Source organism: Cephus cinctus, unplaced genomic scaffold, assembly GCF_000341935.2.
Source record: "Cephus cinctus unplaced genomic scaffold, Ccin1 Ccin1_scaffold0537, whole genome shotgun sequence".
NCBI lineage: Eukaryota > Metazoa > Arthropoda > Insecta > Hymenoptera > Cephidae > Cephus > Cephus cinctus.
In genome coordinates, this window is record NW_014333196.1 from 25624 (window position 1) to 42436 (window position 16813).

Genomic DNA, 16813 nt, shown 5'->3' on the forward strand with positions numbered 1-16813 from the left:
AAACATGTAGTGACTTATGTACTTGGCCTCAATAATCTGATATCAATACTTTTTATTAAAGGAATACACAGCACTCCTGTACTTGGCGTAGTTTTTTACACGTAAGTATTTTTTGGGAGATATTACAAGTTTTTGTTGCTCAACGGGACGTAGAAGCTCTAAGCACTGAAATCTATATTTTCATAGATTGTAACGTGGCGTCAGGACGACACATTACAGAAGCCCCGCACCTCCGCGCGCTGCCGACAGCACGGCAGTGCCTCCAGCCTCCATCTCCAAAGAGTTCGTAGGTCCGTGGTTGGGAGGAGGGAACGGGGGAAAGTAGTGGACTGGCGGCGGAGGCAGGGAGCCCTTTTGGGTTGAGAGCTCGCACGTAAGGGGTGCTCAACCGCCAGGACGCACTGCCGGTACCCCGGGAACTTTGATCGGCTACGGTTTGCGGGTCCGCGGGGAGGGCGCCGGAGAGGAGATTTGTTTTGATTTTTGACCTACCGCGAAGAGCGGTAGGTAGGATAAAGAGAGTATGTCGCGGGGAGTCCGCGTGTGAGGACACGGGTGTCCGGCGGACCGCGAAAAATGAGTCCTTCTTCCGTGCTCGGGCGATAGCGGAGCTATCGGATAATCGCGGATTGCGATTATCGGGATCTCTCGCAGAGAACCATGGCTCCCGGGTTTTTTTTATGGTCTAGTGCCAGTGCGTGGCCGAGTGTGTGTTGTATTTCAAGTGTTTGATGTACACCCTCGTGGAGCCGGGATGCGGCACCACGGGGATAGGCGGAAGGGACACGGCCACCACGATTTGGATTTGGTACGGGACTGATGGGACAGCCGGTTCTTGGTAAGTACCGCAAGGGCGGTCTTATTTAGAGAATATCTTGCGCGAGAAGATAGCCGAGCGGAAGTGGTGCCGACACACGGATGCCTCAGGTGGCTACTGACGTCAGAGGGCACACTCCCGTGGAAAGAAAGGCTCGTCACCAACGAGACCTGTTAGGATCGCGAATCGCGCCGCGAAGGAATTCGCGGATTCGGTAGGGACACCGAAATAGGGACAGGTCCGGGGCAGGCTAGAAATCACGACTCGGAATAGTCGTGAGCCCCCATTGGAGAACACACTGTACGCGACGGGATTTGTATTGTAAAATCCGCCGTTTATTTGATGGTAATAAACGGAACGGTATCCTACTCGCTGTCTTATTATTTTGCGCGCCTATCCGTTGACTCCGAAATTCTCTCTCGTCGCCCCCATGTTCCCCTCTACCATTTTCAGTGAGCTGAGGCTGAGCCGCCGGGAAATCTGAAAACGGCCGTGGTGAGAAATGGTGGTGCGGGAAAGCCGCACCTGGCGCCCAACAATTAGATCTTCGGATCTTTTCTTTGATTACAGCACGTTGGGAGCAGCCACGGATTATTTGTAGGCGACGCCGATGAACGGTACACGTCACAAGATATAAAATGTAAATGCATTATGATGTCGCTAATCAGAAACATATATTGCGTTGTCGAAAATGTTTAATGGCATATAAATTTAATTTGTAAGTCCCTTTTTCTAGAAATCCATAAAGACATGTACAAATATTTAAAGAAAATGTAATATTCAATGCATATAAGCGTCGTTAGAGGTGTGCAGCTTGTAGAAGCCGTGTGGTAAACGTAAGAGAGAAGAGTGTGCTGGATTATTTACGTACCTCAGGCCGTGCAAACATCAGAGAGGATACTATAATTTAAGCGAAGCGCCAAAGCGGCGCTCGTTGCACACTTTTCTGGACTTCTACGTCCGACACCTAGATGCAGGAAACTACGTAGCGGAACACCTGAACAGCCTGGACTTCTACATCCAGTACCGAGATACAAGAAACTACGGAGCGGAACACCTGGACATCCTGAACTTCCACAATTTAAGCGAAGCGCCAAAGCGGCGCTCGTTGCACACTTTTCTGGACTTCTACGTCCGACACCTAGATGCAGGAAACTACGTAGCGGAACACCTGAACAGCCTGGACTTCTACATCCAGTACCGAGATACAAGAAACTACGGAGCGGAACACCTGGACATCCTGAACTTCCACATCTAACACCTAAATACAAGAAACTACGGAGCGGAACACCTGAACACCCTGAAGTTCCACGTCTGACACCTCGATGCAGGAAACTACGTAGCGGAACACCTGGACACCCTGGACTTCTACATCTTAAAATTTTTCTCACATATAGCCGTTCATAAGATATTTGAGTCGCAACACAGGTACAAGAGATGCTTCGAGTAAAGAGTCTCGGCGGGCCGTGCCCCGTGCGGCGGGTTGCCTGTACTTGGCGCGAGATTCGACCGAGTCGCTTGATTTGGAGTTCCTATGAAATACGAAATGGAATCGTTCTGGAGTCCCTATAAGATCATTTTTGAGGTATTCTGACTAGAATCCAACTTGCCATCATTACATTCCATTTTGGAATCTGCCGAGATACCTGATTCGATCCCGGCCTGAAGCTGTGGATGGTAGCCGGTAGCCGGTATCCGGTATCCGGTCGGATCCCGAGCGTAATTTCTGCGCGGGGTACGATTGATATAAAGTTGTTAGATAAACTAAAACACACGGTGCTCTCTATTAAATTGAATATTAATTCTGAAGAAATTTTGGATCCCTTAATATTACATATAAGAAGGTTAAAGAAAGCTCCATCTCGTTATAGTAAAATTTACGTGCGTTTTATGGTTTTGAATTACGAAAGTTATATTGTTTAGAAAATCCATGTGAACCCCTTCAGTCGGGACATGCTAGTTACTAAAATATTATTTGAATTATTATATCGATCAAGGTATCACTGACAAAGCGTACCTTGTCTGACGGGGTAAGTCTCGGTTAACCGGACAGTTATGAAATAGAAACGAGGATAGAAGAGAAGTGACGCGTTGCTGCAGTGTTGACTAATCGAAATATCTCTGTACTAGAAAGTAAAATGTGTAACGGGAAGCGCGAAGAAAGCAAAGTGGCATCGGGAATACTTTCAACTAAAGGGCGTGAAAGATTTCGATAAGCTGAACTTGGTTGTGCGCGAAAACGCTAAAGCAAATTCGCGGCCGTAAAGCCCACAGCTAGGGACGACGGAAAGTCTACATGAGGTTGTCATTAACCTCGTTAGGTTGGCAGCGCGCTACCCGGGTTTTGAAGATCACAGCGTGCACGGGAAGAAATCGAAGATCGTTTTGAACACGCGGGGTTTGCTTATAAATTTCCTATGACATCTTGTACTATAGGGCGCTTTATTTGCGATACCCTATCAGCGACCAAAGCTCCGCGAAAACTTTGGTAACGAGAGAGGGAAAAAGGCTTAGTGGTCCAAAATGTACGATAGCGGACTATTCACAAACGAAAAATGTATAAGGTGAAGTGTATAAGGTGACAAAAAAATAAAATCTCTATCCTCAAGTGACACATAAGGAGGTTACCAAGGGGTCCAGCTACCATTAAGAAAAATCTCTTTAATACTGTTAAAAATGCAGAATCTGATGTTCATGAAGGTCAGGCAATAACATCTTATGATCGTATCGAATATGTTTCGATTTTGGAAAATTGAATGAAGTCGCGAAGAAAGACACATATCCCTTGCCAAATTTGACGGGTATACTCGATCAATTACGGTCGGCGCACTATATCTCCACGATTGATCTAAAACAAGCTTACCATTAGGTAGCTTTAGATCCCGGGAGTCGGAAGTATACCGCATTCCTGGTACCAGGAAGAGGACTCTTCCATTATATCGGGATGCTATTTGGGCTCTCGGGAGCACTGCCGAATTTTCAACGTCTCGCGGATAAAATCATCAGTCCGGAGATGGGTACAAACGCGTTCGCGTATCTGAATGAAATTATCATTGCGCCCAAGACCTGCGACGAACATCTAGTATGGCTAGAAAAGGTCCTTAATCGACTGAAGGACGCGAAATTGTAGATAAACCCGGAGAAATGCGAATTCTGTCGTAACGAGGTACAGTACCTTGGACTAATAGTGAACGGGAAGGGGTTAAGCGTAGACTCTTCAAAAGTGGCACCGGTAGTCGAATATCCACCGCCACAAAATATCCGTCAGCTAAGACGTTTTCTGGGTATGGCGTCGTGGTACCGACGATTCGTAGAAAATTTTGCAGCAGTTGCAGAACCTCTCACGACCCTCACTAGCAAGAAGGCTAAATACGGTAACTGAAAAGGAATGCCTTGCGATAATGTGGGCCGTCGAGCATTTTCGAAGATATATTGAGGGATACCATTTCGTGATTGTTATAGATCACAGTAGTTTGAAGTGGTTAAATAACTTGAAGAGTCCGGCAGGTCACTTAGGAGGATGGGCCTTAAAATGGCAAGGCTATCACTGTGAGATCACCCACCGTAAAGGATCGCTTCGTGACGGACGCGTTGTCACAAATGTACGAAGAAGATCCCGAGGATGAACTATCGGAAGTAGAAGGATACGCGCATGAGGCAGTCCTAAGCATGTCGATAGCCGAGGTGACTGACGAATGGTATTCGCGACGAAAGACCGACGTAGCCAAAAATCTAGCTAAATGAAAGGGCTGGAGGGTAGAAAACTATTGCTTGTATCAATTCAGACTAAAAGAGTTAGTGAATCGAGTGACTCAGGATTTGGACGTATGGAAATTAGTACCCACGAAATCGTCGCGTGAGGGTATTCTGCGGGAAAACAACGATGATCCGCAGGCAGGCCACCAAGGAGTCGAAAATATGTATGATCGGGTAGCATTAGACTACTATTGGCCAGGAATACACGAAGACGTGGAACAATATGTCCGAAAGTGCGAGGTGTGCAAGACGAGTAAAGTCTCGCAGCAAGTACCCGCAGGGTTAATGAGTCAACGCATCGTTGAAACACCCTGGACTGTTGTGGCCGCGGATATTATAGGACCGTTTCCCCTGAGTAAGTCGGGACACGCGTACTTGTGTTTCAAGATTTCTTCACTAAATGGATGTCCTCGCAGGAAGGCTGATAGAAAATCGATTGTCACGCACTTCGGGGATAAAATCGTATGTCGATGGGGAACGACTGAAGTCCTACTGACTGACAATGGAATCGAATTTGTCAATCGAACAATAGAAGAGGTCGCACGAATCTCCGGAATTTACCACGCGACCACGCCATCGTATCACACGCACAGTTCCTTGCACGTATCCCCCGCTTTCTTGAATTTCGAGCATCCACCACGTACGCCTAAGGATCAGTGGCGGCTACTTGAACGGAGAGGTTGAAATCCCAGTCCCGAACACCGACAAGTGGAAAGCGCATTTAGAACGGCTATCGGAATTTTACGATTTAGTTACCGATAACCTCAGTAAAGCATTCGAAAGGCAGGCGCGTTATTAAGATCGTCATCATCGTGATGTGCGATTCGTCGAAGCCGATTTCGTTCGTCGGAAAGTACGCGTTCTGTCCTCCACCGCGAAAAGTTTTACGTCGAAACTGGCAAAGGAGTAGACGACTGAACGATATCGAATTAGAAGAAGTATCTTTCCAGTTATTTATGAGCTCGAAGACGAAAAGGGCAGACTGGCCGGTAGATACCATGTCAAGGACCTGATTGCATGCCACAATCCTATGTCTCGCGAGCATGAGCCCGACAATAATGATGTATAACCCGCGCTAAGCTACGCGGGATGTAATAAATCCATTAAGTTTAGCCATTTGTATTGTGCTGATTACCCTGGTGTGTCTGGTGGTGGTCCCAATGAGAAGAGAAAGAAGATGACTAAATCGCTCTAATCGGGGCCGAAGAACTCGGCCGGACGGTGGATTGACATGCCTGGACTCGCGGTAGATTCGAGTGGCGCGACAGCAACATGATTTTCGATGATCGCTCTGAATCATTTACCGCGTGAGTTCCCGACTAGGGGAAGGCTGCTGTGACGTGATGGATTGTACCCGTCGCGTTCTCGGCAGGAATCACGCCGTATCGCGAGAGTGGCATAAGACCCCGATAAAAAACCAGACAGGATCCACCGAACGCAAGGGCCTATTAAAGCGTATGAAACGATATTTTATTATTTTCTTTTTTGTTCTGTGTTCTCTGCCGGAGTTCAAATAGTTAGCTCGCTCGCCGTGCCCGAGAAGGTGCATCGACGCGGAGAGAGAGGGAAGAGCCAGCTGGAGTTGCAGGAGGAGGGGCCTGCGACGCGCGAGGGTCGACACTCGCGCTATCTCTGGATAACAGCTTTACTGGCTCAGGAGGCGCGCGCAACGCAGGACAGACGTGACGTCACGCAGCAGCAACGCACCCTGCCCACCTGAGACTCAACCACGACGACTGGAGTGGCACGCGAAGCGCCCGACGATTGAGTACCACTACCGATCCCTGTAGCCTAGCGCCCACCGTCAGGTTTTGCCTAATTATATTTCTGCGAGTTGGGAATCCAGGGACGACTGGTGCACCCTCGCGCGATCAAGAATGAAACTCGTCGTCAGACCGATACTTACGAATTGTCCACGATTTGTTATGCAAATTATTAATTGTCACAATGACATCTTTGAAACTGACGCGTGGCGAAGATTTTGGGTTGAAGGATTGCTGTTCCCGAGTTGTAGGAATTGTCGCAAAGACACACTTTGAACTTTGGCACGTGGTGCCATATTGGGGAGTTCTGATTGGGGTCGAAAGACCAATTAGAAGTGATTGCAGATAAGGGAGAGGGTGATCGTTTCCTGTGCTGCCGATTACGATTGAAAAGGAAGACTAATTTGTCTTCTTGCCTGGATTGTCGACGACGCGAGTCATATTTGTGGGCCGTTTCGGTTTTTGGTTGTTAGAGTCTGAGGAAAATCAGGACGTTGTCCGTGGCCGCGTTAAAGGGCCAATTTTCCGGAATGAAGAGACGTAGAGATTTCGATACACGATTGTTGTTTTGCAAACATGGAAATCTCATATTACCCCCCGTTTTTGTACGTTTTGATTGTGCCTGGGGGCACGGGGGAGAAGTTCCCACAATTAGAATCGCGTTCGTCCAGGGTGCGAGATTCTGATGACCAGCAAGGGACTGTGTTTGCGTAAATATGTTGCCCATCGTGGACATGTTTATTCACGTTACTCTGATTTGATCTGAGTATTAATGTCTTCGAATGATTGGTTTTCTCGGCCATGATTGAGTGTTTGATGTCCGAAATACGTTATATCGCGTTCAAGTTAGAGACGTGTTGCCGAGAAACACGAAATGGTCCTTGAGGTCGTGTTTGATGTGTCGCGTTATATTGTAGGATTGACTGATGTATTAAGATTGTATGTTCTTGCAAATTGTATCGGATTGTTCGAAAGCATTTATCAGATTTTGAGATGTTCAAAATTGTATTCGAGTGTACGACCGTATTTATTGAATTGTATGAATTTGACTGCGCAGAATCGATCGCGAAATTTGTTCGAAGTAATTTATTATAACATTGATTATAAATGAAGATATTACCACTCTTTGGCACTTTTTACCGTAACAACTTTGCTCTATGAATCACTTCGTTATTTTAGTCGCTATCTTATTGGGTCCGCTATTTATTTCTCAAATTGTTTGAATCTGGAAGTTTTGTAAACGCGTGGTCGCGTCAGAAGTTTGACGCACGGAATAAAAACCGATCTTGTTATTATTGACCCAAAAAGCAATTGTTATTTTTGTTGGAAGTTCTCCTTGTTTCGAAGATCTACACCGTCTCCGCGAGATGGGTCAGTCGATGGAAGTCGAATTTGAATTGATATGAAACTCATGCGGGAGTTCGCGTCTCCCGCGGTTCTCTCGCGAGAATCTGGCGCCCAATAGCATTTTTTAGTTAGTGTTCAGCATAGGTTAGCCCTGGGTTATCTAGGATGCGAACGAATTTCGTAAGTTGTGCGCTCGTCAGTCTCACATCTCCCGGCGAGGCTAGATCGCGATAAAATACGTCACAACATATTTATAATTAGCAAAAATTCAACATGTCAATCAGTACAAAATCATGATTTAATAATTTTATTGAATATAACTTGATGAGCACATGATTTAAGATCTTTCAGTCCAAACGCCGAAAAAATAGATAATCCAAACAAAAGCGAAAGGGTTAAAGGGACCTCAGACCTCTCATTTCCCTTTGAGTACAATCTGAACATAAATAGCAGGTTTAGCAATAAATAACGATTTTGACGATTTTTTTCTCTAAGAGGTGCCACGGTGCCATGGTGCCACTAAAAACAATGAAAAATACAAACTAATAGGACATATACGAATCGGTATTCAAAAACATGTTTATACATGTTACAAATATGTTTGTTTAACACGGGAATGGTCTCACGATATTTTTCTCCATTTAAAAAACATTAAGTTACGGTGTGTATCTCAGACACCCCACGCACCTACTTCCGGGTTAATAATCATGTCCATTTTCAATACTTTAGTTCCCTGACATTTCCAGAATTTTCAGCTCTTCCCTGACCGAACAATGTAATAATAAACCCGGTGATGTAGTAATAAGCCCGGCCTTGATGAGACAGTGGCGCGCTAAGGTGGCCGCTATTGACACCAGGATCTGGCCGTCCGCCTGGGCGTCACCCACGATAGCGAGTGCTCCCACCGGGTTTATTACTACATTGTTCCTGACCGGTAGTCACCATGGGAATTGAGGGTACATTAGACAAAATTAGCAATAATTTACATAGCATTTTCGTAATGATTGACCCTTTCACTGGTATGAAAATTAGCACCAACTGAGCCAAAAATGGCAAGATGAAAATGCAATTCAAATTTTAAAGAATGTCGATATTAGGGGAATTTATGAGTCGCTATATATTATTTTGGGGTAAAAATTTCAAAATTTAAAATGGCTGATCCAATATGGCAGTCAAAATTTTGAAAAATTCAATAAATTAGCGGAGTTCCATGAAAGTCAGTAATAAGAGGGTGTCCTAAATAAAAGTTCTTGGATCCTAAATAAAAATGTGGGAATCAAAATTGAAAAACTTAAAAAGATGAAACTGAAACTTATATAATATAACATTTTTAAAAGAAGATTGTTTGAGAATGGTTACAGACATGTTGTTAGCATGAAATAACTTTTTTTTTTCGAATCTCCGGCATCATCTAGTGAATTCATATTGACGACTAAAATTGTTTAGAACGCAGAAATATACTAATTTAAAACAAAATATATTTCTCATCATATTAAATCCGCTATTTTCAAGTTTGGAATTTTTACTCAAAATCTGTATTCAGCGACCCCAAGAAACCCCATATAGAAGATTTGGCAATGATCACGCAAAAAGACGAAAAAATCGGGCCTATTATGACACGATTTATTTACACCCTATGATGTTATTGCCTTCGAAGGGTTGAACCAAAACTGAAGAAAGCATTCAATCTGAAAATTTCTATGTGAATTTGAAACATGTACAAATTTTCGGGTCGGATTATTCTTTTATTGTTAGATTAATTATTGCAAAAGTGGTGTCAAAATGATTGTTAACTTTCTATAACGTGTTTTTAACTGTGCTTTGAGAAAGAATCTGTGTAAGAGTTCTGTTATTTACGATTTTCGTTTACATTTGATTCGCATAGGCATGAAAGTTCGTTAATCCCGTCCTCAACTATTCTTCTGTAATAAATGCATGTAAAGGAGAAACGACATTATAATTAGTTCTGTATATCAAAACAAGTGTACCCGTAGAAAATCCCATATTGCTTCCTTCTTGATCTTATTGCGTAAATAAATAAATGTAAAATATAATCAGTATTACAAAAAGTCTACATGTAGCTAAAAAGTAGCGTAGCAACGGCGAGAACTCTTCATAGTTGCCTTTTTCAATGCATTTGTAAGATACTGATTTCGTCCTCAAAAAAGATTGAATTTGATCAAATAATTCTAAAATTACTAATTCCATCAGACAGTTTCTTCGTTTTGTATCTATGTATGATTTATCTAAACCTTACAACTTCCATGTTTTCTTTGGCGTAATTATATACGACTATTATTGGACATGATTTGCGCGACATTAGAATACTTTCGTGCTTCCTCAATATATTGACATATTATTATCATGTAATGTAGTTTATATTAATCATCACAATAGTTATTACGATATTAATAATTTATTATCGAATACTAATAAAATTGTAATGACGGCAAGTGAAATGAGATTTCATAAATACACATTTTACACCTAAAGACTAAAAGGTATACAATAAGTGTAACATGTCTCATCTATATATTATTTTCAATTTACTACTTCTTACTCATACACTAGTTGCAATAAGGCTTGTTTAAAATAATTTTAAATGTGTGACCTATGAAGGATTTTGTTATTTCCCATTTGCCATTATAAACTATTTTATTTCTGAAATAATAGCCTTTACAGATGTTACTGCTGACATTTGAGCGATCCCCCACTGAATACAGTCGAAAGTGTGGCCACATTCAATAAATAGTTCCTGAATTAATTTTGATTTACAGAAGCAGGTAATGCTGTCTCTGATGTGATTGAAACTGAAATACTACCTATATATTATACTCACCCTGTACATTATAGCGCATAAGATTAATTAGAGATGGAAAATTACTGTCAGCAATAATAAATTTGTCCACTGTCTTCCCAGCCATTTCTAGAGCATCTAAATGAATTTTCAATGGCTCCATTTCTATAAAAGATTTAATATGCAATTGATATAATATAATTAGCACTTGTAAAGTATGTCTACAAAGGATTTTTAAATACAAGGAATTTACAAAAAATTGAGTATTCCTATTTATGTCACGGACTCAAAAATAAATAGTAAATAAAAGTCTAATATCTTTGATCTAAGAAAATACAAAATATATTGTAACTGAATAATTAATTAGCATCTAAAAGGTTTTTAACCTTTAGACTGATACAAGGTCCCTTCTGAGGTTCGGAGCAAATTTGAAAATCCTACACATGTATGTTTTTGGCCACAAAAAAACACTATTTTTATGAAAATTGCTGGCAGTCTAAAAATTAACTATTTTTCATAATTCAAGCAAAAATTACAATTATTTTTTATTATTTTAAGTTACCAATCTTGTTTCTTAATACTTTTAATTGAGAAGTAATCTTGCTAAAATATTTAAAAGCCTATGTGAATTTCAGATAAAATTGCAGAACAGGACTATTTCTTAAAAAACTTCATGCAAAACACAAACAATTCACAGCTAACTTTAAAAAAGTGTCATATTCTATAGTTTAGCCAAATTCCATAATATATTTAATAACAATAATCAATAATAATAATGTCTTTATTCTCTCAATGTTATAGACAAAGGGTGAGAATCAGCTACATAAGTAACTACTTTGCATTCTGATCCCTAAAATATAAGGCATAAATTATACCAATCGTATAATCTATGTTTTAATACACTTCAGAACCTTTACATATTTATGACAGAATTGTTGTTTTACAATTTAAACATATTCTAAACATGCCTGCTATCCACAGATAATATTAAAGTTGTTATACGAGTTAATAAATTAAGAAATATTATAACAATATACCAATATGTACGTATATATTACTAAAAGTAACTATTACATTCAGCAGAAATGTGATTTTTATTTAAAATTTGTACTCCATTTTTATAATTTCATAAATACGCATATAAAAATATCAATATATTAATACAGAAAGATGACATCATTCAATAAAAGCAAGAAATATCAATCAATTTAAAAAATCACAATGCCATGCTAAATGTTGATTTGAAATTGAAAAAGATACAAAGGTACTATTGCCTTCCACTTTAATATTTCTAATAAAGGTAAGCAGGGAATATATCTAACTGTTTAATGATTGCAAAATTTAGCTAAATCATATCAACAAATTGTTTCATCATTTGACTTTATGTGGAAAGAGGTTAATTTCGAAACGTACAGAAACAATGAATAACGAAGTATACAAATATTTACTGTTTCACATTATTAATCTAGATGATATACTTTAGAAGAATGTGCAATTCTACTTACTTGTTCATTTACACACAAAATCTATTGAAAGATGTAGGCAAACTAAAAACAATACGCAACGCTTCTTGTTCCCGCTCAATTCTACCAACTTGTACTGCAGGGGTTGGATGTAGAGTCAGAGATGAGTAGGGAGCTTGCCAATGGGCCTGTTTTTGGTGATCTCAATTTTACTCTGGTTTCGGCACGCCACCTTAGCGGAGGGCCCTCGAAGCAGTTCCACGTTTTTGATTGGTCGAGTATATATAGTAATACTACGCGTGAGAATCTGGAGCTCTGCTTTGGCGCGTCGACGCGCCACCTGAATGAGACTCTCGAACTAGTTCCACGTTTTTGATTGGTCGAATGAATTCGTGTGTTCCTCGAGATCCACGATTTTAAATAGGGAGACTTGTATTCACCCTTTCTTATTGTATATTATATAAACCGTAGTAATGAGGTAGTAAATTCTGCCAATGTTAATTCCCTTAATATCCATATGAAGCTTTGTAAATAATAGAGTGAGCAAATAAAATTTTAAACAAACCCTTGAAAGTGGGTAACTACACAAATATAAATTTTCCAATTTGTATAGCACAATGGCTCGGTAGCACACGTGCTTGGTGCTGAATTAACTTCCGAGAGTCCCGAGTTCGGAACTCAAGTCTCAAACCCCTTTTTTTTTAATTATCAACTATGCTTATTGGTTCACCTAGTTAACTGAAGATTCATTAAATATATGATTATATTAGTCAACAAATATTGTATTATATTACATCGTACACATGCAATAAATTGGTACATGAATTAGCGAACGTTTCTGCTTCCCGAGAGCCTACCCGTGACAAACACCTATGTCACGCTGTTTCATGTTTTAATAGCATAAATAATATTCAGACGGATAAGGAAGGCATTACGAAAAATTACCAAAAACAAAATTGCACTCATAAATCTTGGGCATAAAATTATGAACATATAAAAATGAAATATAAAAATGAGATTTTTTTCCATTGCTGTCAATTTTTCTCTTACATCTTCATGAGAGTCCGTGTTGCAACAAGTGAGGCTACTCACTTCCACCAGCTATGGATTTATCATATGTGAAGAACACGCGTTGAGCGTATTGGCAATGATTCAGCTTCGTAGTTGTAAGGTGCCGAGTTCGCGTCTAGTGACGAAAACTTTTTTCTCTTCATTTCTTTTGTTTAATTTTTTTTGATCCAGTGTTGCATGGCTCGCATGGGAGGGCGAAGTTCAAAAATAATGCAGTCCTAAGCAAACCAGACGCGAAATAAAATATGTGTAGTTCAAGACATTGCATATGCAGTTTTATAACAAATACTTTATGCAATGACATATGCACCTTGCTAGAGACTTCATTGTTTTCCATTTGTCAAAGAACACATGAAACTCGGGGATGAACTATAGCAATCGTAGAAAAGTAATAGTGAACGGAACCTTTTCAAGAATACATATGCCGCAAACTCATGAAGGCATACAATGTTGCAAGCAAACTGAAAACATTCCCGCAGCTTCTGCTAGCATTTTTCAGTTCTTTCTTCTAGTTTGAGAGCATCAGGTCGCTCTGCGTTTTTAACTATAGAGTGAATGAGTATAAGCATTTCAAGTATGGAACACAAAAATAAGAAAAAGGAAAGGCAGTATGATTTTAAGAGTATAAACAAATTTTTTGTTTCATTTTTTTTCGAAATGGTGGCGTACCCAACAAACCCTCTTGTTCAGAACGGTGTTCTTCGGTCAGACAAATCACTCCTTGGAAGTTTAACCCGAAACAAAAAAAAAACAAATATTTTTCAGTTCTGTATAAGAATAGCTAGAGAAATACGTAGGGAAATTAAACAATAACATGTTTTGTAAAAATGGCGCACGTCTAAAATCAAAGTTCCGATTAGACCTTCTGCAGCTATTCTTATATAGAATTGAAAATTATTTGGATTTTTGTTTCATGTCAAACCTCTAAAAAGTAATTCGTCCAGCCGCAGAACACTGTTATGAACAAGAGGTTTTGTTGAATAAGCTGCGAAGTCACCATTTTGAAAAAAAAAATTGTAGTATACTCTTAAAATCATGTACACTGAGCGTCATTAATGGGTCCACCTTGTTGGCATAGTGCAGTGAGGTAAGAGAGGAAACTGGGTGGTGCCTGTTGACGTACCTCTGCCTGTGCGTGCAACGCAGAGAGCACTACAGTGCGAGCGAGACGCCAGAGCGTCGCTCGGTGCATCCTTGTTGCACAGCACGAGTGTAAGCGAGACGGCAATGCGGCCCCTCATTCGACCTCAGTGAAGTTAGCCGGGCAATTTTAACTTTTTAACTTTTTATCATACCAAATCGATTGGTGGTCGTTTGGTGGTCATTGGTGGCCTAATAAAAACATTTGGTGTTCAGTCATTCTTTCATAATCAAATAATCAAAATTTGACCGTGAAGTTAGATGAAATTTTTTTTTTTCAACGAATTAAGTTTTTCGGGTGCTCAATCGATGCGTAATCATTTGGTGGTAACGAATATCATAATTAAAATGTTTGGTAATCGTTAGTTTTCGTAAAAAATTAAAAAAATGACTGTAGTGTCCAGCATTGACTGGATATGGGTTGTTGTGAGCCCAAATACAGGATTCACGGATTCGACTGCCGGAAAGGGTTTTCGGGAGTCAGGTACTTTGGGATTCATTGCCCGAGTAAAAAGTTGGAACTTAACTCTCGATAACAAGTAAAAGATTTATTTGAAACTAAACAAGTTACTTTTGAATACACTATTAGAAATAAACCGTAAACGTGGTGAGTACAAAATCACGGGGCTGGAGGTTAGTACTTCGACTAAGTTACCGTAGTGACGCTTCACTCGTAGCTCTCTACTTCGTCTGACGAGCCGACAGCCGTCCGCTTTTTATAATCTTAATTATGGAATTTTTAGAGATACAATAACCAAGGATTGTTTCTATATTTCGCCATGGTGTCGCCGTAAGCGCCTTTCCAAATCTATATTATGGTTTACAGCAGGGTGTAGGAACACACATTTACAGTCGATAAAACAGATATTTCTGAACAGAATCTCCCTTCGAAAGAATTAATCAATGCAAGAATGCTAGCTGATGATTGGTAGTCTAATTAAAACATTTGGTGGTCATCAATTAATGCACGAGGTATGAATAATCATACCTCCGCTGCACTGTGAGCACTCTGATTGGCTGAGAAATGGATTTGGGGCATTCGACCAATAAAAAGCGTTTACCTTCTTAGCGATGTTTCCGCTGTACTCAGAATTTTACTTCCGGCGATATTGACGCTCTGGAGTCTTCTTTATAACAATCTGAGACTTTCGCTTACGTTACTGTGTCACCTCGTGCTCCGTTTTGGATTAATACCCATTCATTTCGTTATCGCTTGACTTGTTCCACCATTTACGGCGTTTGGTAAGATCAATAATCTATGTGGGTGTTTTTGGAGTACTTTGGAGTCCAAGTATTATATAAATTTCGTATAGCACTTGCTTTTGGAGTAACATTAATTGATGACTACCAAATGTTTTAATTAGACTACCAATCGTCGGCTAGTGTTTCTGCCTCGAACGGGACCATGCCGAGCAAAATCGGTTCAGAATTATAAGTTTTATCACGTAAAATGTGTTTCGACCCGATACCCCTGTATCCATTTCTCAGCCAATCACAGCCTTTGGTGCTCGCTGTGCAGCGGAGGTATGACTCTTCATACCTTGTGCATTAATTGATGACCACCAAATGTTTTAATTAGACTACCAATCCTCGGCTAGTGTTTCTGCTTCGAACGGGACCATGCCGAGCAAAATCGGTTTAGAATTATAAGTTTTATCACGTAAAATGTGTTTCGACACGATACCCCTGTATCCATTTCTCAGCCAATCACAGCCTTTGGTGCTCGCTGTGCAGCGGAGGTATGTAGAAATATCTGTTTTATCGACCGTAAATGTGTGTTCCTACACTCGTATCCAGTCAATGCTGGACACTACAGTCGTTTTTTTAATTTTTTACGAAAACTAACAACCACCAAACATTTTAGTTATAATATTCGTTACCACCAAATGATTACGCATCTGAAAAAATTAATTCGTTGAAAAAAAAAAAATTTCGGCTAACTTCACGGTCAAATTTTGATTATTTGATTATAAAAGAATGACTGACCACCAAATGTTTTTATTAGGCCACCAATGACCACCAAACGACCACCAATCGATTTGGTATGATAAAAAGTTAAAAAGTTAAAATTGCCCGGCTAACTTCACTGAGGTACAGGAACTCTAGCTTGGGATTTTCGGAGCGCCGTCTACCCGCCGGAATTGACCTACGTGAAGTTAGCATTGTAACATTTACTTTTTCAACTTTTTCTGTTGCCAAATAATTGTTGGTTTTATGGTGGTTTTTGGTGGACTAATTAAAAATTTTGATTGTTGCCCATTTTTTTGAAAAATAGAAAATAAAATTTAGATTGTGAAGTTAGCCCCAAAAGTCTTATTTTTTATAAAAAAAAAATTTTTTTGTATGGAATCGATGCCAAATTTTTTGGCGGTCACGAATTACCTAATTATAAAATTTGGTGGTAAGCGGTTTCGTTGAAAATAAAAACAACAAGCGCCATTAATGACGCTCAGTGTACATGATTTTAAGAGTATACTACAATTTTTTTTTTCAAAATGGTGACTTCGCAGCTTATTCAACAAAACCTCTTGTTCATAACAGTGTTCTGCGGCTGGACGAATTACTTTTTAGAGGTTTGACATGAAACAAAAATCCAAATAATTTTCAATTCTATATAAGAATAGCTGCAGAAGGTCTAATCGGAACTTTGATTTTAGAC

General features: G+C 40.1%; 1 protein-coding gene across 1 annotated transcript in view; it reads right to left on the reverse strand.

Annotated features, from left to right (window-relative positions):
* The window catches only part of LOC107268377 (nuclear pore complex protein Nup155), a gene marked incomplete at its 3' end in the record, with an annotated part of 35014 nt that extends 22848 nt beyond the window's left edge, over positions 1-12166 (reverse strand). The window contains 2 exon segments of the mRNA XM_015741096.2: positions 10523-10645; positions 11986-12166. Of these exon segments, the coding sequence (XP_015596582.1) occupies positions 10523-10643 (121 nt within the window).
* Positions 12167-16813: the final 4647 nt, after the last annotated feature.